Source organism: Planococcus citri, chromosome 3, assembly GCF_950023065.1.
Source record: "Planococcus citri chromosome 3, ihPlaCitr1.1, whole genome shotgun sequence".
In the NCBI taxonomy this organism is placed as follows: Eukaryota; Metazoa; Arthropoda; class Insecta; order Hemiptera; family Pseudococcidae; genus Planococcus; species Planococcus citri.
Genome location: NC_088679.1, coordinates 80,519,015 through 80,546,138, shown reverse-complemented (window position 1 = coordinate 80,546,138; position 27,124 = coordinate 80,519,015). Strand labels below are relative to the sequence as shown.

The 27,124-nt window shown below is 32.7% G+C and overlaps 1 protein-coding gene across 2 annotated transcripts in view; it reads left to right on the top strand.

Annotated features, from left to right (window-relative positions):
- Nmdar2 (NMDA receptor 2) overlaps window positions 1–27,124 on the top strand; it is a 188,010-nt gene that overhangs the window by 136,790 nt on the left and 24,096 nt on the right. For both annotated transcript variants that reach the window (XM_065355837.1, XM_065355838.1), the window contains 3 exons: window positions 19,142–19,329; window positions 24,914–25,140; window positions 26,916–27,099. In XM_065355837.1, the coding sequence (XP_065211909.1) occupies window positions 19,142–19,329; window positions 24,914–25,140; window positions 26,916–27,099 (599 nt within the window). The remainder of the gene's footprint in view (window positions 1–19,141; window positions 19,330–24,913; window positions 25,141–26,915; window positions 27,100–27,124) is intronic.

Genomic DNA, 27,124 nt, shown 5'->3' with positions numbered 1-27,124 from the left:
AATATGTGAAAGTCCTGAAAGAGCTTTGTTAAAGTGGCATAATTTTCAACATTGGTACTTTTGTATATTTTTCAACATTTTTTTTGATACTTAAATTGAGAAATAACAAAAAAATGTTTATCGCATTGAAATCGGCATTAAATTTACTATTGGAAACATATCTTCAAAAATTTTGTTCACCCATATTACAAGTTACAGCATGTTTCCAAACTGTGGTCAATTTAACATGACGTTTTTTTTTGGCATCAAATTTACGAAAAAGCGATCCACAGATCTGAAAATTATCTGGCACGGTGATATTTTTGGTTTTCCTACCTTGGCTTTAACAGTACAATCACCTAAAAATCATCACACGGCGCCATCTACCCGTTTACTATGAGAACTGCGGTAGTGGCGTAATTGCCAACGTCGTGGCATAATTAGCTGCACTTACCTTATTTACAACATCATAAAATTATCGATTACACAAAAAAAATTAAAAAGAGACAATGATGCTGTACGAGGGCTGATCAAAATGTTATTGGACAATCCACATATTTTGGGTATAAAATAATGGTAGCGAGTTCGTGAACATACCGTTGGAAAGAGCAAACCTTCCTCTTTCCAACGAGGTATAAAAAAATTGTGTGCATTGAAGGACACGCGAGCTAATCCGCTTTAAACGAACCTACCTCGAGACCAGTCTGCGAATTTTGGGTTTGTTGTTAAAGTAACGCGCGAGTTCGAAGTTCAATTGCGGTTGAATAAATCGTTTTTCAAATATTTTAATGTTATGAATGCAGTGTATGGGAACTCTATTAAACGTGTGACAATGCATTTTTGGTTAAAAATTTTTTTTAATGGTTTTGAAATTGTCGAAAACAATGAAAATGGTGGTTGGCCTGTCACATCTTGAAGTCCAGAAAACACAGGCTGAAATAATCCTGGCGAGTTCGTTAATATGTCGCTGGAAAGAGCAAACCTTCCTCTTTCCAACGAGATAAAAAAAAATTGTGTGCGTTGAAGGACACGCGAGCTAATCCGCTTCAAACGAACACATCCTCAAGACCAGTCTGCAAAATTTTGTGATTGTTGCAATGTTGTTGTTTAGAGCAATGTGCGAGTTTGAAGTATTGCTCAAAAGGGGGAATATTTTAAGGAGGATATTAATTTTGACTCCAATGTTCGCCGTAGACTTGTTAAATACAATTTTTGAGCGCTTTTTGTACGTTTTTTTCACTAAATCAAAAATTCGCAGAACATGCCTGAGGCACCTCCCTTTAAACCGCTACAGTTTGGGAACCCCTTCACATAGAAAACCCACTGTACGCTTGTTTTGTAGAGGAAGGTTTGGTCTTTCCAACGGTATGTTTACGAACTCGCTACCATTATTTTAAACCCAAAATATGGGATTGTCCAATAACATTTTGATCAGCCCTCGTATAAATGATCATGACTATTGAAGACGATAATCTAAAATACAAGGAGTCGCTGAAAGTTCAGTTTCTAATGCCCTCAGTTATGTAACAGCATCCATATACTCATCTATTCAATAGAATGCTTTTTTTAGCAGCCATTTTTTTAGAGTTTTAGAAAATAATTTTGTGCAATTGATAATTTTGATTTCATTTGGAATTTTGTTATAAATTTTTGCAGCCATGAAGTCTATACTAGCTTAGTAAAATTTAGTCCTGAATTGTGGGCTATGTACCTAGTTGTTGGCCATTTCTAGTACAGTGGAGTCTCGATAACTCAAACTTCGTTAACTCGAAAACTCCAATAACTCGAGGCAAAATCTGTTTCCCCTCAACTCTCCATAAGACTCAATGTAAAATTCACTTCTTTACCTCGAAGTAAAAAGTCCAAAAACTCCGATAACTCAAAGTAAAATTTTTGAAAAAGACAAGAAAAACCCTCTGTAAGTCGAACGTTGCCAACGTTTTGCCTCTATAACTCGAATTTCTAGTTGAAAACACTTGTAAATTCGAATCGCATTGATACAAAACTCTTTCACATTCACATATCGGTTATCTTCAATGGAACCTATTGGCTATTGTACATTCTCATTCCATACTTTAATCTTTTTGACTAAGGTAAGTGCAGGTAATTACGCCACCCTAAGGTTTGAGGTCATTTAGTGGGGTTAAAATGCATCTTTGGCAAAAATGTGAATGAACCACCTCAAAGTACATCTCATTAGCTACCTTTCACAAAAACATTTTTTTTCTTACCCCTCCCCCAATACCGCCAATCTCCTCCTGAAAAATTTTTACAAAAGTGGCGTAATTATCAGTAGATATAAAATGTATTTCCTGGCACTGGAGTAAGAATTCTTACAATACTTTTTAAATTCAAAACTATGTGGAAACTTATGTGAAAAATTTCACATAAACCTTCACATAGTTTTTCATTCAATCAAATGCAAAAATATTTACAAAACTTAGATATTGAAATGAAATGCAAAATTTTTTGCAATACTTAAACATTTCAAACAAATGCAAAAATTTCATCAAAACCTAAACATTTCAAACAAATGCAAAAATTCATTCAAAACTTAAACATTTCAATGAAATGCAAAAATTTCATCAAAACTTGAACATTTCAATGAAATGCAAAAATTCTTTCAAAACTTAAACATTTCAAACAAATGCAAAAATTCATTCAAAACTTAAACATTTCAATGAAATGCAAAAATTCATTCAAAACTTAAACATTTCAAACAAATGCAAAAATTTCATCACAACATTACCATTATACCACTAGTTAAAGAAAACATTATCTCTAATAAAGCGGTAACACAAACACCAACACCTTTATCATAGAAACTGATTCTTTTAACTAATGCACCCACCACATGTGGAGGTAGTTATTGAAGAGAAATTTTTGCATTTGATTAAAACAAATTGACATTTTTTTTTCTTTCTATTATAAAATAAATAATGAACACTATTGAAAAGAGCCACCTTGAATTAATAAAAGATTATGTTGATTGGGAGGGAATTTCTGAATATAAAAAACTATCAGAAAACTTTATAAGAGAATTCAAAGATGAAGTAGATTGGAGTGCAATTTCAAAATATCAAACACTATCAGAAAACTTTATAAGAGAATTCAAAGATCAAGTACATTGGAAAAAGATTTCAAGATATCAAGATCTATCTGAGTATTTCATAAGAGAATTCAAAGATCAAGTAAATTGGGAAAGGATTTCATGGCGTCAAAAACTATCAGAAAACTTTATAAGAGAATTCAAAGATGAAGTAGATTGGAGTGAAATTTCAGGAAATCAAGCACTATCAGAAAACTTTATAAGAGAGTTCAAAGATCAAGTAGATTTTAAATGGATTTCAAAACATCAAACACTATCAGAAAACTTTATAAGAGAATTCAAAGATCAAGTTGATTGGCATTGGATTTCATGGAATCAAAAACTATCAGAAGATTTCATAAGGGAATTCAAAGACAAGGTAGATTGGAGAGGAATTTCACGGCATGAGATGCTATCAGGAAATTTCATAATAGAGTTCAAAGACAAAGTAAATTAGTGCGCAATTTCAGAAAATGAAAAACTACCAAAAGAACTTAAAGACATAGTAAATCGCAATATTTCAAAAGGCTTAATTGAACATATTTTATGTAACTTAGACTCAAGTAATATTCATATTGTCAGACTTTAATGATGTGAATAAAAAACTTTTTTATGAAAAATTTTTTCATAAAAGATGTAAGATTAATTTACAACAGCTCTATTTGTGAAAGGGTTATAAGTAGAAACAACATTATAAATAGTTACAATGTGTATTACTGTATCAGCAGAAAGAGCTTCCTTGAATCTAAATTTTAATTTTACGTTTGTGGTACTCTCCTTTATGCTTTCAGGTTGGCAGGTACAATCAATAGCTATTATGGGATATTTGTTGGCATAATCATTTATAGAACAAATTGGTTTCCCTTCATTACCATAATAAGCTAGTTTGAAATTTTTAAACATTTGATAAATTTTATTATAATCATTTTCTGAACTATTTATATTTAGTTCAGTTTTAGGATAATGTTCATTATTGTTGAGAACAGCTTGAACGTTTTCAAGGCCACATAAATCAAATTGACTATTATCCACTTTGATGTTATCATTTCTATTTTTTTGCATCCCAATAAGAATAAATATTGGATTCCCATCACAAGTATATTCACATGTATACTTTTTTGTTGTTATACCAGTTTTAAACTCATATCCCCAATGTCTAAAAATTTGTGGTAAATCTTTTGAAGCCAGTATTTGTTTTAGACATTTGTTTTCCATTTCTCTTCTCAATTTTACCTGTGACATTATCAACGCAACATCTGTAAATTTTATAGTAATAGTATGTTCATTTGCAAAAGTACTATCAACTTGAAACATATTATTATAATTATTGAGATGGGTTTTTGTTAACCTTAATTCATGTGGGACGTGAAATACATAATCCTTGTGATCCTCATGATAACCAAATAGTGTTTCTAAAGGATCATACAAAGTAAAATACCCAGATTTGTTCAGAACATTTGAGTTTGGAGAGGAGATATTCCAGCCTCCATCATTGTAAATCGAATCAGAACCAAATGAAACAATTCCTTTCATAGTAGTAACCACACCTGGCTCTTCAACTGAATCTATTATTTTATCACATTCCAAATATTCAATTTTTGAAAATAAATGTGGTAGTGGATTAGTAACAAATGATATTTTTTTCAAATCAAGTTCTGCTACAGCACTCTTGTCAGAATTTTTAGTCACTGTAACAATTCCTTTCACAAGTAATCCACTTCTATGTGGATGGGTAATGACATCTTCATTGTATGTTCTTATACGAATTTTACTGTTTGGTTTATTTATATCATCTTGTGGAGAGGGTCTGTAGACTACAAAGTCTTCACTTTCAATGTAATTTTGTATCATATTTATAATAGGAAAAATTTTTTTTTATTAAAACTTGGATTTTAAAAGTTCTTCATTATAGAATTTCCCTTCAATTTCTTCACCATCAGTATCTTTAATAGAATAAGTTACAGGAGTTGTGTGAAATATTTCATCAACTACAAAAATTTCTTTAGTCCAGTTATTCTTGTACTTGTTATCAAAAACTTTTTTATATGCAAAAATTCTAACTCTATCTCCCTGCTTAAATTTCTGATTCGATTTACATTTGGGTTTATTTTTGTTAAATTTCATCAAAATTTCTTCTGCATTATCCTTATCAACTTTAATAGGTGGCATACCAATAGTTCTATGAACATCTTTTGTGTTATATTCTTCTAGTATTTTAGGTAAAATATCAATCCATCTGAAATTCTTCCTCATCTCAAAATAAATTTTCAACTTTTGATTTAATGTTCTGTTGAAACGTTCAATTATTGCAGACTTTTCCTCATTATTGGTATGATACATTTTAATGTTGTGTTTTTTCAACATTGTCTTGAAAGTTTGATTTACAAATTCCCCACCTTTGTCCACATGAAGTAAATTGGGTTTTCTTTTCGAGATTTTCAAAATATTTTCAAAAGCATCTGTAGCTGCTTTGCCTGACTTATTCTTCAAAGGTTCAATCCATACAAATTTAGAAAATGTATCTTCAACATTGAGCATATATTTAAAACCATCATTTTCTTTGGAATATTTGTCCATAATTAATAAATCAGCTGCCCATAAATCGTCAATACCTTTGGTTACAATACTTCTTTTACAAAATTTTTTCCTAATAGGTGCATGTAATTCTTTAGCTTCTTCCATTTATTTATTGTATATAAAAAAATCCTTTAAAACTTTGTTTAAAAATTTCATTCACATTATCACAATCTTTATCAATTACTAGAAAGCCATACTTAGTTTTCCAACAAATATTGCACATTTCCAAATATTCATCAAATGTTACTAAATGTGAGACATGATTATCGTAGATGTGTCTCGAATTTCTAAGATCTTGCATAAAAATTGTCAGTAAATTAAAATTATCTCTTATACATTGTTTTGGACATTTTGAATAGGATTGAGCTAGATAAAAGCAAGAAATATTGTAATGTCTTCCTCTCAGATAGAAATTTGCTATTTTATCTTGAGGGTCTGTCAAAACATCGTCAAAAATTATAACTGAATTTGGTTTCATTTCTTCAGGTTCTTTCAAATCTTGAGGTAATATAGTACTAAAACCAATGTTCTGTTCTGGTGATGTTCTGTTGATAATATCTATTATGTTTTTCAATCGAATATATTTTTCTTGATGAGATGTTTTTGAGCAAAGATAAATATGGGTATATGTATTTATTTCCATTAGAATTTGAATTAAAAGATTGGTTTTACCACAACCTGATGGACCAAATATACCAGCTCGAATTACATTTGGAAAATTTCTATTATATCGTGGACCCACCTCCTTGTAATCATAATTTTCAATTTCAATAGGTATATCACTTTTAACTACTTTTATAATACGTTTTTTCTTCATTTATATTAGGATTTTTTTTTTGTATTATAAATATGAGATTTGATTTAATAGGCGAACGTAAAGGAGAAACTTTATCTTCTTACATTCACACAATATTTAAAAATAGAGTTAATCTGTGTTCTAATAAACTCTATGGAGTTTGTTTACTCATTCTTAGTCTCTTTAATTCTTTAATGAATGTAAGAAAACATAACAACAGGTTTGATCTTGTAGATGATCAAGGAAATCACGAGGAAATTTATATTCCAGAAGGTGCCTACGAAGTTACGGATATTATCAACGCTATAAGAGATAAAAAATTCAACTCTTTATATAATGTTGAGAGAAAAAATATACGATTTGATCTTTCAGAAGATGAAAAGAAGATGATTACAGTTCCAGAAGGAATTTATGATGTGGATAATCTAGAGAGTACAATCAAAGCAAAGGAATTTGATAAACTAAGTACAATAATACAAAAAAGGGAAGATTTACATCTAGATAAGTTATTAGATAAAGAGTGTCGTCATTACATTCACATTCCTGGAGATAAGTACAAAGTAGAAGATATCTTACAAGCAATTAAAGAGAGAAGGTGTGCAGCAGATAAATTGAAAATGAATTTAACACCATATACTCATAAAGTAAAGATAATATCTGAAGGTAAAAAAGTTGACTTTAGTGTACCCAACTCTATTTGTAGAGTTTTGGGTTATAGTGAAAGGGTTTTAGAAAAAGATGTAACACATCATTCAGATAGAATGATTGACATTTTTCCTCTTACTGCTATTCAAGTAAAATGTAATTTAGTGAATACAAATTATGAAAATGGAGAAGGAGGAGGTGGTGTAATATACTCCCACCCCTGGTCAGCTCCAACAGGTGAAAAATATTGGATAATCCCATATCACTACTTATACTATGAAATAAATACACATTCTTTCAGGGAAATTGTAGTTCAGATTGTAGATCAAGATGGTAATCTGTTGGATTTTGGTGATGAAAAAATTTATGTAGCATTGGATATTAGAGAAATGTAATTTTAAGAGAATTTCTCTTAAAATACTTAGAACTCAGCTAAAAATTTCAAACAAAGATGTCCACAAATAACTTGATTGAAATTTTGCTTTTGGTCAACATTATAATATACATTCTTTTGAAAATAGTTTAGTACTTCACTAGGAGGTCTTTCACCGAAAGAATCAAAATAAATTATATAATCATCTTTCTTGAAAAAACAAACCCAATGAGATCCCGGTCCAATAGAATCATCTAAATTGATAATCATGCTTTCATTTCTTCCAATTTGTTTTGGTAGTTGATCTTTCATAAACACTCCCCTAAAATAAGGTATACACAATTCCTTTGCATATAATTCTAGTTCCATATTGGATAAGGGTTTAATAGGAATTTTTATTAACCTCCCTTCCTCTTTTTTTTTTTTGCTTTCACATTAACCCCAGCACCTTCAACAGGTTTTCGATGAGAAGCCGGATTTAAATATAACCCCTCACCTTCAACAGGTTTTCGATGAGAAGCTGGATTCAAATATAATCCTTTTCCTACTTTCTTCATAGCTAATTTGATATCTTTAGAATTATTTATAAATTGCAAAACCTTTTCGTTGTTTTCCAAACCTGTACCAGACTTTACTGGTTCCTCTAGTATATCAGTTAGTTGTTTGTGAAGAGGTTTTTCTTCTTTATATCTTTTTTTAACTTCTTCAACTAACTGATTGTTTGCTCTATGATTGCTATAGGCATCAAAACCATTTTTAATTATGGATGATGCTGCAGCTATAGCTGGTAATGCAGCAACTAGAGCAGGTAAGAAACCTCCAGTTTTATTATTTGTGTTGATAAATTCCAATTGTTTTGCAGACAACTTTATCTTGACTGATTTCTTTTTAGTACGCGCTTTACTGATTTCCTTCTTTTGATATGTTGTCACTGGTAAATAAGTCTCTTTCATCACACTGTTTTTTGTTCGAATCAATTGTTTGTGATCCAAGTTTAAAGTAATTGGTTTCCCTAACTTTATTCCCTCTAGAATTAACAGTTGCTCTTTTTCATCTAAATTGACAGGAATTTTTTCATAATTTTCCTTTTTCATACCGGTACCAAAGTACCTTTTTGCACCCATGACAGCATCCACAAGCTGAGCTTGTTTTTCCAATTTTTTACTTGTATCTTTATCACGTGCAATATTTGAAGCTTCTCTCTGTAATATATAATCAGCTTCATGAAGTTCAGCAGGATCTTCCATCAATTCATAAGCAACATCATGTCTCCTAGATGCATAATCCAGTTTATTTCTTGGTTCAACTCCTTTCAATATTTGTAAAGTTGGATTTGTCCAGGGTCCAGTAAAATTATGATCTTCTAAATGCATGGGAGGTAATGGAAGCTTCTTTATTGCCCAATTTGCAACTGTACCCAACATACCACTACCTTCTTTCACTTCACCATCAAACATCACCTTGGGAATTCTTTGTCGAATTTTGTCATTCAATATAGTTTTAAAGTTGTTACTATTCATGTTTATTACAGAAAAAAAAATATCATTTCTTCTTTTTGCGTCTAATCACTTTTTTTCTAAATTTCCAAATACTTTTCAAGAGAATCGTCATCAAGAAAATACATGTTTTCATATTTTGATGCTGGGAGCTTGTTCTCCCACTTTGTGTATTAGAATTATTTCCTTCACTACTACATGGAGAGTCACTATTCATTTTATAATAGGAAATTTTTTTTTTCAAAGTTCTTTAAGTTCTTGCAAAATCCTAACAATTTCATTTCTTAAATGAGGGTTGGAATTTCCAGCTTTCTTTTCACCATACAAAACAACTAATTTATCAAACAATTCAGGCAAGTTATCCCAATAAATATATTTATCCCCAGATGTGTTGGCATACAAATTCATTTTTTTGAGATGATTTAAAATTGGTACTATTGCCTTACCATCTAAAGATCCTTTTTGAATCTCTGAGTAAATTGTGATTAATTTTTCTAGATAACTATCTATGCTATCACTTTGATACAACCCTCCCCCCTTTTTCAGATATTTATCCAGTAAAGGTTTTATTACAGAAATGTATTTGATTCCACAACTTGATTTCACTCTGGAAGATGGATTATTATTTTGTTTATAACTACTGGTTTTATCAATAATTTTCCAAAAATCCTTTAAATCTTCAGAATCATACTCATTTGGATCTGGATTTTTTAATGTCAACAACTGCCATAAACCATGAGTTCCTTTAAATTCAATACCACCTTTAAACTTGATGTTATTACCATTAAAATTAATTTCTTCATTGCCAATCATCCATTTATTAATGTCTGGATCATATCGAATCCCAAAAGTAGTATCACAAATTTCTTTTTTATCATCAGCAGCATAAAATTGTAAATATTGTTTTGCTATTTCGCCAAGAACATTTTCATGAGAACTATTCCACTCAAGCATATTTTGGGTAGGTTGTGGGAAGGTTTCTGGAAGATTTTGGGAAGGTATTTGGAAGGTTTCTGGAACATTTTGAGTTATTTGGTTTCTAATTTTTTCTAGTGGTGTAATGATTGGCTTAAACTGTTCTTCCAATACTTCTTGCTTATAAATTTTACCTGCTTTACTTGCCTGATACATTGCCTTCAATTCCTTTCTTATATTAACATTTTCATTTACTAAATTGTAATTATTGCTCATTTATAGTAGAAAAATTTTTTTTCCTATTATAAAATGAAGTGTGCTGGTATTATTCTGTTTACCCTTTTTGTATCAACTTTACAAGAACATGATTTATTCTTCAGATCTCAAAAAATAGTCAACAATGATGGGGTTACACTATTTTGTAATGTTACATTTTCAGAACAAGAATTTGTGTATCAGCTGGAATGGCTTAAAGATGTTCCTTTTGACATTCCAGAACGTTTAAGTATCAATAAATTTGAATATTTGAATTCAACATCGAAGAAAAAGGTTGAGGTTGTATCATTTTTGAAAGTTATAAATGAAGGACAATACATGTGTCGAATTAGAACAAAAAAATTTGGTGAATCTTCAAGTAACTATTACTATGATTATTTGGTAGTGTCGCAGCAAAATTTAAAGAGTCAACAGCATTTGGTGACAAAAACTTGGGTAAAATTGCTTATGGAAACAGAGGGAGTCAATACAAAAATTGAATGTGTTTATAATTTTGAGAAATTTCAGTCAAATAATAAGTGGTTCAATTATAACAATGAATCCATCATTTCTAATGAGCGAATTCGTACCACAGACTTGTTTATTGAAATCAAAAATCTAACTTTTACAGATCAAAATGCGTACAGATGTGTGAGTCCAAACAATGAGTTTTATACAGCTTTAGTGGTTACAAAAAATTATAAAAAGTGGTAATATCTTTTAGAACAGTGTTCTAAAAGAACAAAGCAGTTAATTAGATGAATATTTCCATCCTAAAGAAAGGAATATTTTTCTGCATATTTCATCACATTCCCTCTTGTTGCCAAGTGAAATGAAATCTTCTGGATCAAAATTGTGACCATCTTTCAACATTAATTTATGTAAAAGAAATTTCATATTTATAAAGTTTTTTCTATGGCTATTTATCAAATCAAATTGATTGGAAAATTTTTCAAAATCATTTAGAAGTTGTTGTTCTAAATGGGAAATATCACTTGGTTTCTGCCCTGTTAAATTAGAATGAATTAGAATATAATCGTCATAGTGTTTATGATAACCTAGTTCTTTCAAGAAATAAAAAACAGTTGATTTTTTCACTTGTCCAAATGTAGATAAAGCTTCTTGTAAATGTATATAAACCTCTGGACTTATAAAATCAGTTTGTTTTCCTTGATATTTCTCCAAACACTTTTTGAAATTACTTAACCTATTGTAGTTTGAATTTTGTTTCTTGAAGCAATGAGGTTTAGAATTATGTTTGTAGTGAATTACCTCGGCAAAACATTTTTTGCATACTAAAATATTATCTCGATCTTTGAAAAATTCTCGAGTATTTCCACAGTTTTGACACCTTTTGGATGGATAATACTCTTTTTTTGATACATTGCATATGAGACCAAATCTCTGTGAAGCTTCCTTCATAATCTCATAAGGAATGATTTTTTTCATTTCATTCAAATATGTATTCACATTTGTTTTCATCAAGTTTTCTCTCATTCTCAAATATAACATCAATATGCTTTCTGAAAATTGAAACTTGTCCATGTTTTTAAAATCATTCACAACTTCTGGAGAAAGATTTCCATCCTCAATGTTGTATGTTTTCACTCTTTGCTTAGATTCTTGAAATAATTGAATATTGTTCCTTAAAGTATTTGTTATAAATTCATCCAATTCTATAATAGAACTCATTTTATTATAGAAAACAATTCTTTTAACTAATGCATTTTTTTCCTAGATACCCAATCTTTCAATTCACATATGAAATCTTCTGATAGTTCTTGATTTTCTAAGATTTCTTTCCAATCTACTTTGTCTTTGAATTCTCTAATGAAATGTTCAGACAGTTTTTGACTCCATGAAATACATTCCCAGCATACTTGGTCTTTAAATTCTTTAATGAAATCTTCAGCCAGTTTTTGATGGCATGAAATCCAATGCCAATTTACTTGATCTTTGAATTCTCTAATGAAATGTTCAGACAGTTTTTGATGACCTGAAATCCAATGCCAATTTACACAATCTTTAAATTCCATGATGAAATCTTCTGATAGTTTTTGATAACGTGAAATTTCTTCCCAATTTACTTTGTCTTTGAATTCCCTAATGAAATCTTCTGACAGTTTTTGATGAACTGAAATTGCAAACCAATATACTTTGTCTTTGAATTCCCTAATGAAATCTTCTGACAGTTTTTGATGAACTGAAATTGCAAACCAATATACTTTGTCTTTGAATTCTCTGATTAAATTTTCTGATAGTTCCTGATTACTTGAAACATCATACCAATTTACATGAGAGAGTAATAATTTAAGATGCCCCTTTTCATTATTGATCATATTATTATTTTATAATAGGAAAAAAAAATTTTAACCAAAGTTATTTATATTAGTGAAGAGAGAGTTTTCAAATGTGTGATAAAATTCTGTCTTTCTACTTCTAGTTTATAATGTCCCCAAGGTAAAGTTTCATTGTCAAATATACATCTCTTGTCATCAAATGGAGATAAACCTCTTTTATCTTGTTCAAATGTGTAAATATTATGATTTTTACTTTGTATAATTTTCTGCTTGAAACTCTTTGTTATTTTCTTCTCTAAGCATTCTTTATAATCATTATGGGTGATTTGATTTTTGATTACATGTTTCTTCACTCCTTTTGCTCTTTTCTTTTCATCTTCTTCAAATACTTTGATGGAGTACAATTTAGAAGCTAACCCTATGAATTCTTCAATACTTTTTCCTTTCATTTCATCTTTGAATTTACCAATAACTTTTTTATTAACTTGAGGAATACCATATATATTATTCTCAGGATAGTCTGATGTGTCAAATTCATCAATCATTCCTTTCATATCACTGTAAAAGTCTGGCGTTTTTATTGACAAAATTAATGAGTCTGTATCAGTATACAAAAGTTTAACATCATTTTTATATTCTCTCTTCAACCTATAATAGAAATCATACATCAATGTTTTTGAAATATCTAAAATAGAAACACCCACATAAATTGGTTGATTGAAATTGATGTGAGTTTTTTTCATGTGAACAGCTGCAAGATCTTCTGCAAAAAATGTTGATTTTACAAAATTTGGTTTTGAAACATACTTTGTATATTTTTTACCTTCACTAATCAATTTTATATCCACATGATTTCGCACATTCATCATTGTTCTACCAAACACCGAGTTATTCATCAATTTAAAAAAGTCTTTTTCAAATTCATTTTTTGCATTTTGTCTATGCTTTGTATTTTTATCAATATATACTTTCATCCAATCTGATTGGTTGAATTGAATAACTCTGTGAATTTTTTCCAATTTCAAACCTGCTTCAAGAGCCTGTCTAAGATTCAAATAATGTAAAACATATTTCTTCTTATCATATAATGTTGTGAATAATTTAGGAAGTCTATTTTCATCAATAATATTTTCTGCACAATAAGGTAGATCAGAATGATAATCATGTAATGTTTCTGGATAGCTTAAATCAACTTCAAACAGATATCCTTTGCTTTGGTTATCTCTCATTTTCAAAATTCTACTGTAAGTAAAATCGTTTGGATTTGCCCACCAAAACCCTCCATATGGTAAATGTTTACTCATAGCCCATCCATATAAATTATTTGCATCCAAATACTGAATGAATGTTGATTCTTTATTTTTATCAAATTTTTCACCCATGTACTTATGATTGGCTTTTTCATATCTATTTGAACATTGGGAAATTCCACCACGCTTGGCATTTTCAAACATGTACAACATGTCTACATCAGTTATCAATTCCAATTTTTGTTTTGTTGTTTTCAACATGCAATCCCAAGCAAATCCGGGGGTAGTATAATACCAAAGTGGATCTAACTTGTAAATTTCAAGTGCAGTTTTTCTGAAATTTTCAATCACATCTGCTAGCAAGAGTACATCAATTTTATTGTACAACATTGTAAACTCTTTTAGATTTTTAATGTTGAAATGTTCCCAAATTTTTTGAGCACGTAAAAATTCCTGTTCATCTACATGTTCATCATTCAAGGAGTTGTAGAAATTTCCCCTAGATGGTAACTCTTCCTCATCATATTTTTCTAATGAGTCCATATAATCGTAAGGGTAAGCCAATTTTTCAGTCAACAAATTGAACAATGAATCATTTCCAGGTGGTACTGTATTATCAAACCATTTCTTTAAATTTTTGAAATGACACATTTCCAAGTTTTTAGCCAATTTAGAAAGTGGTTCAGATAGAAATTTGTATGAATCTAAAAATCTAAGTTCTATTTTACCCTCTTTTCCTGAATAGTGTTGAAACTTTACAACTTTTGAGAAGCTGATGTAAGATTCCTCATTATTTGGAATTAGTTTTAAATTATCTGTAGTTCCAGCAAATTCTTTGACTAATAAGTGGGAATCATAACCAGAAAAGTTGTGAAACAAGACGGGTATGAAACTAGGTACATTGTAATTCAAGTTGCAAAGACTATGAGCTGCACCTCTATATTCACCTGTTATATGGTCATGATCCTGAACTTTCTTTTTATTTTTTTCTTCATCATCTAATTTCTCTTTCAAATCTAATTCTAATTTCTCTAGTCTATCAGTCAGTGTTTGATCATCATGATACTTTAAAATATTTGAAGTAATTTCTATTTCTTTTCTCAATTTATTAATATTTTTTTCCATCATAGGTGGGAAATCACTCAATTTTCTTTCACAAATATGACATATTGTTGCTTCTTTATATTCACATTTTTGTATATTGGTCAGTTTCTTCATTTTTTTACAATTATATATGTATTCATTAGCAATACGTACTGCATCTTCTGATAATTTTTCACACAATACTTGAGGGGTATTACTTCCAAAATATTCAAACATGTTCTCTGATATTTCTCCATTCTCATATAAAATGTAATAAACACAACTAATTGGTACGTGCTCTTGAATTTTTTGTGTTTTAGCATCTTCCTCTACTTTAGTTTTTTCAAGTTTTCTAAGTATACACTCAAAATCAGCTATTATTGTGAAAGGAATTTTCATTGATCGATTATAGTTTGTAAATTCACAAATGTTATCACTTTTAAGAGGAAGTTTTACTGCAACTGGATCATGTACTTTACAGCTTTCTCTATGTTCTAAATATTTAACTTCACTGTAAAAATGACAAAGGCACCTTTTGCACAAAAAATGTATTTTTTGAGTGTTTTTGGTTAATTGACTTTTAATCAATTTTGTTAGATCCTTAATCCAACAGTAGTGAGTATTTCTATCATTACTCTCTTCACATAAATACAATAAATCAACATGTTTTGTTTTCTCTTCTTTAGTAATATGTAAGGGATAAATTTTATAACGATCATCATGATGATAAACATTAATAGATAATCCACCTTCTACCAATTTCAATTCATTCACTTTATTTTCAAATTTCTCTATGTCTTTAATTTTCATCGGAAATTCAATATCTTTCAAAGCTTTATCAAAAGTTTTCTCATATGCTTTGTACTTTATTATTTCTTGTGGATTATCTTTTGCAGGATATAAACATGCTAAAAGTGACCATAAAAAGCATTTATTATCAGTATTTTTAACATTTATAATTGCTTTCTTATCTTTTAAAATTTTTGGAAGATCAATATAGGAACTTGCTCTAAGCGGGTCATATTTGTTTATATTTACTCTAAAACTATTGATTGATATTATTCGCCATGGACTACCTGTTAATTCATCAATGATATTTTCATGTCTATCAAGTACACTCTTCATTAAAGTTGAAATTCCATTTGTTAATTCACTTCTATTAGTAATTCTATCATTCTTAGTTTGCAAATGTTTGTATGCAATTTTTGTTTCATCTCGAGTGTCTACATAAGTTGCAGAAACACAAAAATTCACTTTAATACCACTATGCTTTTTCATCCATTCTTGAAGTAAAGAACTAACATGTTTTTTCATAAAATGTAAAAACTTTGACATATCTTTAATATCCCAGTTATTTTTCATATCAAATTGAGCATGTCTTGATTTAAAATTTTCATCCACAAATTCCCATTTGGGCAGAGGTAATGTTTTATTTGAGTGAAAATCGAGTAACCTTTCTACTATTTGATCTTTTCTCAACTGTTTATTAATATTGAAATTGTTATCCTGAATAAACTCAATCAATTTCTTTTTTGATAATTTCAACAATTTTTCTCTATCAATATTAATAGCCTTGATTTTATCTTTGTTCACTAACAAATCTGATTTTTTCATTTTATCAACATTTTTCATTCCATACCACTTCAATTCCGTCTTTAATTCTTTCACATTAATCTTGACTTCATTGTGTTTCTTTGTTTTTAAATGTCTGGCATAGTTCTTGTATGTAATTTTACACATACACTTCTCACATGTTCTTAAAGGTGCTTGGTTATCCATTTTATTATAGTTATTCATTTTATTATTGAAATTGATTTCTTTAACTAATGGATCAATTTCTAAAAGATGGTGTACTTCAAATGCAAAAAAATTCGTTCACAGTGGAAAAAATTCATTAGTTAAAAGAATCAGTTTCTATGATAAAGGTGTTGGTGTTTGTGTTACCGCTTTATTAGAGATAATGTTTTCTTTAACTAGTGGTATAATGGTAATGTTGTGATGAAATTTTTGCATTTGTTTGAAATGTTTAAGTTTTGAATGAATTTTTGCATTTCATTGAAATGTTTAAGTTTTGAATGAATTTTTGCATTTGTTTGAAATGTTTAAGTTTTGAAAGAATTTTTGCATTTCATTGAAATGTTCAAGTTTTGATGAAATTTTTGCATTTCATTGAAATGTTTAAGTTTTGAATGAATTTTTGCATTTGTTTGAAATGTTTAGGTTTTGATGAAATTTTTGCATTTGTTTGAAATGTTTAAGTATTGCAAAAAATTTTGCATTTCATTTCAATATCTAAGTTTTGTAAATATTTTTGCATTTGATTGAATGAAAAACTATGTGAAGGTTTATGTGAAATTTTTCACATAAGTTTCCACATAGTTTTGAATTTAAAAAGTATTGTAAGAATTCTTACTCCAGTGCCAGGAAATACATTTTATATCTACTATTATCAACAGGTGCAGGTAATTACGCCACCACCCCAAAAAACCATTTAAAATCTATGAAAACATTGGTAAAAATTATTTGGCATTTTGGGTATCTTATTGGCTACCTTTCCCTAAAAAAATTTCTTTCCATTACCCCTCCCCATATTCCACCCCTCCATTTCTGAAAATTATTCACCAAAGTGGTGTATTCATCAACATATGCAGGTAATTCCGCCACTCTCCCCCCACCACCAAAAAAAAATATTCAAAATTATTGATAAAAACATCACTAAAAATTATTTCTTAGCATTTTGGTCAAATATGTGAAAGTCCTGAAAGAGTTTTGTTAAAGTGGCATAATTTTCAACATTTTGATACTTACATTGAGAAATAACAAAAAACTGTTTATCGCATTGAAATCGGCATTAAATTTACTACAGGAAACATATCTTCAAAATTTTTTTTCACCCTTATTACAAGTTACAGCACGTTTCCAAACTGTGGTCAATTTAACATGACGTTTTTTTTTTGGCATCAAATTTACGAAAAAGCGAGCCACAGATCTGAAAATTATCTGGTCCGTGATATTTTTGGTTTTCCTACCTTGGCTTTAACAGTACAATCACCTAAAAATCGTTACACGGCGCCATCTACCCGTTTACTATGAGAACTGCGGTAGTGGCGTAGTTGCCAACGTGGCGTAATTAGCGGCACTTACCTTAGGTATAATACGTGTTTCCATTTCATTCTAGTAAAAAAAACACTCATCTAATTCAAAACTTCGCTAACTCGAAATATACCAAAATTAACCTCTATAACTCAAACTCCGATAATTCGAAAACTCTGATAACTCAAAGTCAACTCCTTCTCCCTTCAGCTTCGAGTTATCGAGACTCCACTGTATAATGACTATGTTGAGGGGTATGTAATTTTACTATGCCCTTCTTCACAATCTGGGCTATCAGATATATGTATAAGCAGGGTAAGGTTAAAATTTCATTTGAAAGAAAAACATTCTTTCTTGCATGATTCGGTGGCTTGGATTCGATAGATGATTCTAATTGCTCGTTTTTGTGTTACAAAAATGCTCTGCATAAGACTGATATTAGCGCCCCAAAACACCCAGCCATATACCATACTGGACTGGGACAATCCATAATATGCCATTTTTAAAGTTTGCACATTGGTAACACATTTTAATTGCCAAAGAAGATAATTTATTGATGATAATTTTCCAGCTAAATAGTCTATGTGATCAGTCCATGTTAGACTAGAGTTGATGTATACTCCCAAAAATTTTAGACAGTCGACTTCGGTAATAGGCAGTGCCAAATTTTAATTTTTTGTGCATGCTGTGACCAAAATATATTAGGTTTGCTTCCTCAACATTCAGTTTCATTTTATTTATTCTGAACCATACTACCAAATCATCCACAACCTGCTGTACTGAGACACCCATATTCATAGGAATCAGTGCTGTAGTGTCATCTGCAAATAGGATCAAGTTACTCCATACTTTTTTTGGAAGGTCATTGACATAATAAATAAAGAACAGAGGTCCTAATATTGACCCCTGTGCAACTCCTTGCTCAACTGAATATTGTTCAGAGAAATGGTATTCTCCATTTATATCTTCTGTCTTGACAATTTGAGTTCTATTTTTGAGAAAGGATGTGGTCCAGTCCAAAGCCACCCCTCGAATACCATACTTTTCTAGTTTACCTCGCAATATTTTATGATTAATCATATCAAATGCTTTTGAAAGATCACAAAATTACCCTATAATGTCATTTTTGTTGTGGAGATTTTCCAAGATACCTATATGTATTGTGAATAAGTTGATAAATGGCACTTGTATTTTTGTTTTTGCACCAAAGTACTCGTAATTTGCACGCTATGTACTGTACGAGACTACGAGTATGTGATTATTAATTATATTTTTGTTGATTTCATTGCAGCGCGCTTCTCAATCGAATTTACAACTTCAGTTAGCGCCGTCGTTGGAACATCAAACCGCCGCCATGTTGAGCATTTTAGAACGTTATAAATGGCACCAGTTTTCGGTAGTCACTTCGCAGATCGCCGGTCACGATGACTTCATTCAAGCAGTTCGAGAGAAGATCACCGAAATGCAAGATCGTTTCAAGTAAGTACTAAGCACTATGAGTATAGTGGGTGTGGGTGCATCGCAATATTCACATATTGTATAATATGTATTTAAGTATACCTACACCTACCTATTTGTATTTCAATTACCTACCTGCATTCGAGAGGTCTACCAGCCGAATATATACGTGCAGTTATGGCAGTACTTACTACATAAATAATTTTGTTGACTCGCATTTTGCCTTTAAGCAGTTTTTCTGCGGCTCAGTGCTCGGTGCTTTTGTTCGATGTTTGAGAGATTGAAACGCGTACGATGCCATGCCGGTGTCGTGTCATTAGTTTGCGCTGCCCACGTTCACGCCCCGCGCGCCAAGAGCCTGCCGTCATTACCAGTCGTTTTTGAACGGGCTGAAAAAAATGGCGCTCGCAGGTTAACTTTTCCAAATTCTAATCCATCACTTTTCTCTACGATCAACATTCGTTTACGCAAACGTGTCGATGTGGAAGTCGTGTCGCTTCGGGTATCGATACGTTCTTTCCTCGTCTTGCCTTGGTAAGGGCTATACGGCAATGCTGCACCAGATTAAGTAGATTCCGTGTGACTAGATACACTTACCGATCACACTTTAACATTGTAAAAAGGCTAAGAAATGAGTTGAGGTTTTGAAATCGTAGATGAGTATTACCTGGATAGTCGTAACTCGTAGATATTGCCATTGGTAGCTAGAGCTACAGATATCCTAGCAACTCGTAGGTATTCTGCGGTGAATTGCGATAACTCGTATTAACAAGGTGACGGTGACGGTGGCATGGCGGCGATAGTGTGTGTAGATAACGAAAAGCTGCGGATCAGCTCGGCTGCTACGTAGTTTGACAGGTTTGATTAACTTTGCTTAAAGGGAAAGTTTACGTTGCGGGCGTAATTACGCGCTGGTCGTAGGATAAAGCATTTGAATAACAAACACGCCTCGCTTAAATACATAATATTTCTTCTCTCGTCAACCTCGTCGTTGTCGTCGTCGTCGCGTCCTCGACCGAACCGTGTCGTCGAATCCGTGTTCGTCGATTAGCTTATCGCGCTGTTTTTGTTTTTGCTTTCGCTTTTCCCATCTTCTCCTTCTTCTTTTGGCCTTTGATTTTTTTTTCAACCCTTACATTTACACTTTTATTCCTTTTTTTTCCCGCATCATCCTTCTTCTCAAAGTTGTCAAATCGATTACCTCCCTCCTTACCTATTTATCTACTTACTATAACCAAGGTATACCTATAATATCTCGACTCTGCTGATTACGTGTACCATATTACCTACTTACGAGAAACGAAAATTTATTTAAACGGGTGTGGCGTGCAAATCTGAGCAATTTGCTGGTTTTTGGAATGATAGTCGAAGGATCAAATTTTTAAATCGAATTGCGTAATTCGGCAGCTGATTGCGTTCGAACACGCGCTGCAAAAAACAAAACAAAAATCTCGAATGTACCTAACCTACCGAGAATACTGAGCTCGTACAATGGAAAAAAATACTCGTTATCTCAATCGTGTTATTTATGCTTGCGGTTTTTTTGTTGTTTTCTTTTTCCTCTCGAGATTGGACTATAAAGAAAAAAGATTAAATAGAAAAGGCGGTGAAGGGTGGAGAATGCCGTGGCAAGAGGAAAATCGTCGTACAAAGAATATCTCTGTTAAAACGTCCGGCGTGTAGTGGCGCAGCTCACTAGTTATACGCAATTTATGTAGGTACTCCTATGTTTGGCCATATAGACACAGGTATCTTATATTATATTTCGTAGGTAAGAGTATCTTTTGTTCTGCGAGGAATTTTTCATTAGAACAGATCGAACGTAAAAATAGAGCCATATAAACTTATTTTTCCAATCGGATTTCACAGCGAAATTCGGTTGGAAAAATTTAATTTTGTCAATTCGCAGAACGTACCTACCTTAAATATCGAGTACATTTCAAAATTTCGCAACTGAGCGTAAACATTTTTAGCGGAACTTGAAACGTTTTATTTTTCTTGTATCAGGTCGACATGTCTATCTTAACATGAAAAAAAACTCAATCTAAACATAGCCGCATTCACACAGATCATCATCAGCCAACTGCCATCTATGAAAGTTGTACATACCTATATGTAGATCATGTCACATGTGACGCCGCTCCTCAATCTGTTAAGTGTTTTCCACAGTCCATATTTCGGACACAGTAGACTCCCGATTATCCGACCTAATCGGAGGGGGGGGTAAGGTGAGTCGGATAGTGTTGGCCTGAGAATATTCTCAATGCGCATAATCTGAGAATATTCTCGCATATTCGCAAATATTCTCAAATGCTAGGAGAATATTCTCTCAAAAAAATAAAAATCGTGACTTTTTTCAAAAAATTAAAAGTTTTTTTTACAATTTTCCCAAAATTTACAAGTCTTACAACTACTTTTCTTTATAAATTTCCAATTTTTCTTAAAATTTGAAAGTTACCAAAACCTTTTCATGGAAAGTTTATTATCATCTCTAAACCAGTGTTGCGGAGCGGAACCAAACTGGAATGAACCAGAATGCTAAACCCCTAACTTTTGGGAGAATTTTTGTGGAGTGGAACAGAACCTGGAACAACTTACAAAAAATTTACTGGAGCGAAACTGGAACCAAACCGGAATAATAAAATGGGTTTATAACGCTTCGACCTCACAAAATTTTTTGACTTTTAATGAACGTTTTGCAAGACTGTAGTGTGGACAACATGTGTTTTTGGTGAAATTTTACCTCAATAAACCAGAAAATTATAACAAGCCATGGTGAATGACATGAAATAGACCATTTTCAGCTCATAAAAATTCAAATCCTAAACAGTCAAAACACCAAGTAAAATCTTCCAATTTTCATTAGGTGTTTTTGGTGCTTCTTTTATGTGAGATGGACTTTAAATTTCATTAAAACACTCTGAATTCAACCATTTTTCAAAATTTTGGGTATTTCAACTTCAATTTTTGCTCCAGACACAAAAATTCTCATGTACCTAATTCGAATGCAACCTTCTCTAAAACAAAAAAGAAAAGTTGGAGCGGAACAGAACGCTAAACCCAAACGGAACGATATTTTTAAGCGGAAGGGAACAATATAAGAAACCGGAACAGAATTATTTTTTAAGCTGGAGCGGAACCCTGAACCCGGAACAAAATTCATTCCGCTACGCAACACTGCAGTAAACTAAGTAATAATGTTCTAATTTAAAAAAAAAAAAATACGCCGAATATGCGCACAAAAATGCGCATATTCTTGCGCATGCGCAAGCAAAAAAAAATATTCGCGAATTCGCCCAACACTAAATGGATACCAAAAAAGTCGGATAATCCAAAATGGATGTTTTTAGACTAGAAATGAAGTGCATAAGCTTGAGAAGACAATTTTTCCTTCAGAAAATCAAATTTTGGCTCAAAACAGAAACAAAGAATCAAAAAAATAAGGACTAAACAAAAATAAAATACTTTTGTAAGGTGCACCGGGGCAAGTCAGAATGATTTTTCGCAATTTCAACTTTGACCAGCTGTTACTCCCCTTCTAATGAACCAATATGGATCAAATTTATTATGTAGGTTCCCATAAGGGTTCTTAACCTATGGTAAAAATTTGAGCGCGATTGACACAGTAGCTTTCGCTCAGTGGAATAAAATATAAACTGTCCTGACTTACCCCAATTGGGGGAAGTCAGAACAGGCTAAACTTTGCAGAGGTGTAGATCACAAACGAAGCGTCCTAGAAAAATTGCATAAAAACAAAATTATAGAGAATTTAATTCTCTTTGAGATTACTCTCATCAGATTTTCACCAAGACGCACGGTTCATCCGCTATATGCGAAAAACTAAGAAATAGAAAGTCTGTATTTTAGACCAAATTCAAAATAAGTTCAAAACAACAACAAAATACAATTGAACCAAAGACAACTAAAATGAAACTGAATCGCGAAAATTTTTATGCCGTGATGAAGTAGGGGTAGTACCCTCAAGTCACCTTTAGTGGCACTTTGCCAGATATAAACCTCTAGGCACTAGAGCAAGTTTTCTAACTTACCCCGAATTCCAACTTCCCCCGGTGCACCTTACATACATAAAAGACAATGAAATACTGACTTATATTATAATTTTTTGAGATAAGTTTGATTAATTTTAAGAAAAATAACACCGTTAGAATACAAAATGCTGCATATTGCATTATTATTTACACTCCAAAATCAAAAGTTAGGGTTATCCGATCTTGATGAGTCGGATAATGCGAAAAGTAAGTCGTATAAATTTGTACTGGATAACCCTAAAGTCTGATAATTGGGAGTCTACTGTATTCTCCACTTGGTAGGGCTTCCTGTCTGGTTCCTCCCTCGGCACCTGCATTCCATATGCGACATCTATCTGTGCTGGGGGTATCTCTTAGTTCTTCAACTGTTTTCATGAAACTGAACGACTCCAAACAGGGCAGGAAAACTCCCCCACTGAATAGCACAGTGCCAGCACAGATGTTCTCATAACTTGGGGCATAGCTCCCCAACTGCTGCCTGCTAGTTTGCAAATTATATTTGTTCTTGCTGCAACTTTCATTTTAGTTGTCTCACAGTGCCTTCTGTTGGTCAAGAACCTATCCAGGGTTACTCCCAGGTATTTGGGGTTATCTGCATGTTTCAGATCTGTTCCACCTAAACAAATATTCAATTTCCACTTTGCTTCATGATTTCTGAGATGAAAACAGCATGTTTCTGTCTTTGTTGGATTTGGTTTGAGGTGGTTATCTTTATAGTATGTGTCCAGGTCCAGTTCCTCTATAGCTTGATTCAGTGTGTCCTCCACCTCCGCAAACATATTCATGTTGGGCAGTTAGTGCAAGATCATCTGCATACAGAAAATGGTTAGTATCTGGCCCAATTGGTTGGTTGTTGGGTGTAAATGTTGAGGATAATTGGTGACAAAACACTGCCCTGGGGCAATCCATTCTTTTGCCACCTCCAGATGCTGTTTTTACCATTGAGTGTCACATAAAATCTTCGGTCTTTCATCAACATGGTGACTATCTGTGTAAATTGAAAATCCTTTGTAAGTTGGTACACCTTATATACTGGAGTAGTCGATTGCACACCATGTACAAAAGCTGCTGTAAGGGTTGACAAACACTACTCCAGTGACTTCTTCATTTCAAAGCAATCTTCAATGTGCTGTGTTAGGTGTAATATCTAGCCAGTGCATGATTTGCCTGGTCTAAATCCAGCCTGCTGTCTGATCAGCCCCTCATCTATACAATCAGCCATGTGATTCAAAATTATTCTTTCAAAAATCTTGTATAGGTGACACAGCAGAGAGATAGGCCTGTAACTCTTTGGGTCATTTGCATCTTTGCCTGGTTTCTGTAATGCAATAACATGTGCCTGTTGCCATAGTCTTGGCATTCTTGAAGTTTCCAAGTATACATGTAAAAATGGTGTCGATATCGGTAGAAATATTTTTAAGAATCTTTTAAACCATTAAAAAATTGATAAACTGTACCTTTAACCGTATGTATACTGAAGATCACTAAAAATTGAGAAAACCATCACCTAATCTAACTACCTAGGTATTGTTATGATATGTGATTGTTGTTGACAGATTCACCCTGTTGAATGCGGTATTAGTGGCGAAACCAACGGATTTATTGGAGTTGAAGAATTCGGAATCGCGAGTCATGCTTCTGTACGCGACCAGTGAAGAAGCAAATATGATATTGAAGTACGCTAACGATTACAACATTACAGGCGAGAATTACGTTTGGGTTGTAACGCAGAGTGTCATTGAGAAAAAGAGAACTTTACAGAAATTTCCAATCGGCATGCTGGGTAAGCCCTAATCCAGTACCTAGATACCAGAGCTGAAGATGGTTATGCTACCGGGCTACCCGCTTATCAGTATCTGGTTAATATACTAGTGTAACCCGCTAGTAGCTGGTATCGAGTAGATAGTAGCGTATAGCGAGTACAACCTGATTGTTTTCACACTTAGTCTGCGCACGCACCCCAAAATTTGATAATGCGTAGGTGGGAGGAGTTACATTTCAGCACCTGTCGTAGGTGCGTGTGATTGATGTTTGACAGTGATTTTTGGCAATGATGACATAATGCCGGTACACCTGCTACGCATACAACATGTTACCAGTTACAATCTGAACTGGTGTGACATTTTTTCAACTCGCTACCAGCTACTGGCGAGTAGAGAGAATTTACAGTACGGTACAGTAGTTACCCGCTGTTAGCGAGTACTGTTTTCAGCTCTACTAGATACCTATAGTTGTCTGTCTGTAGGCTACAGGGTGCCCAGAAATATTGTGAACCCCAAAGAAAGTTTTTCATTAAAAATATAGGTTGGCAACGTGAAATAGATGCATATGATTGGTGGAATGTTATCTCTCCAGTCAAACAACCAATCATGTGCTATCATTATCATTATTCACTGTGACCAACCGAAATATTCAGCAGAACACTTTTTTAGGGGTTCGCAATATTTCTGGGCACCCTGTTAAACGAATACCTACGCAGTATAGTATAACTATCTACTCCTATGTGTTATGTACGAATGAAGGTAGCTGCATTTTAAGGTCGTCAAACCGAACAATGCGAGTCAATTACGCGAGTAGGCAGTTGAAAGGAAATGAAAAAACAAAACCCAAAGTCCAAGTAATATTGAAAAAGAAAGCCGAACTCGTTGATTACGTTGAGGTTTCTTTCTCGAATACCTACACGCTCGCGTTCTTTTACCTCTACCTACCTGTCTATCAGTGTATATATACGTAGCGTATACTCCGTATCTGCTGCGTCAGCGTGCGTACTACATACTACTATGCTGCGTATCAACTCAACAGGTATTACCTCTACCTAGCCGATATTCATTTATAATGCAAAATGACGACGTACGCCAACCAACAATCAAGTTTACAATAGTCGAATATGCGGTAAGTACTCATACCAGGCAGATAGACTCGTCTGAACTCTGAATTTGAAGTAAAGCGAGAAAGTTTTTGACAAAAACAACACCGACATGAACAACAGTATAGGTACATAGCTGCGCCGCGGTTGCGGCGACGGCCGCAGTGGCAGCGAAAATATAACTCAACTTTTTTGGCGTACGTTGCGCTGCGCTTTTCATCAACTTGGCTGACTGAAAAACATTCTTCTACTCGTATTCTCTCGGTTGCCGCTTCTCTTGTTTTTTCTTCCTCTTTTTTTCTCTCTCGAAGCTGTCGAAAGCAGCCTTCAACTATTTCATCTTTCGGCGTCGTGTTTTCAGCCATGCGATACCATACATGATCATGTTCATCATGTATGATCACAAAGGGGGATTTTTTCCAGCATGAACATGTATGAATATGAAATTATCGGTGTATGTGTGATAATGTATGATCGAGTTCATCCACCATACGTGATCACTGATCATGTATGATCATGTCAAAACTTTTTCCCCTTGGATCAGTTGGATCATACTGAAATGCCATGTACAATATATGATCATGTATCGCTAAGTCGGAACTCCCTCCCCCCCCCAGTAGCGAATAACTGCTGAACGTCGACTCAATTCGGTAATCGACTATACCGTTTGTTTTGTTTTTTTTTTCTCGCAGGAGTACATTTCGATACGACTAGTACGAGCCTTGTTAACGAAATTTCCACTGCCATTAAAGTGTTCGCTTACGGCGTTGAAAATTACATTAACGATCCGAAAAATGCCAACGAATCGTTGAACACGCAACTCTCGTGCGAAGGTGACGGCGAATCACGATGGAAAAATGGAGAAAGATTTTATAGGTAGGTACTGGTACGGTTGAACGTT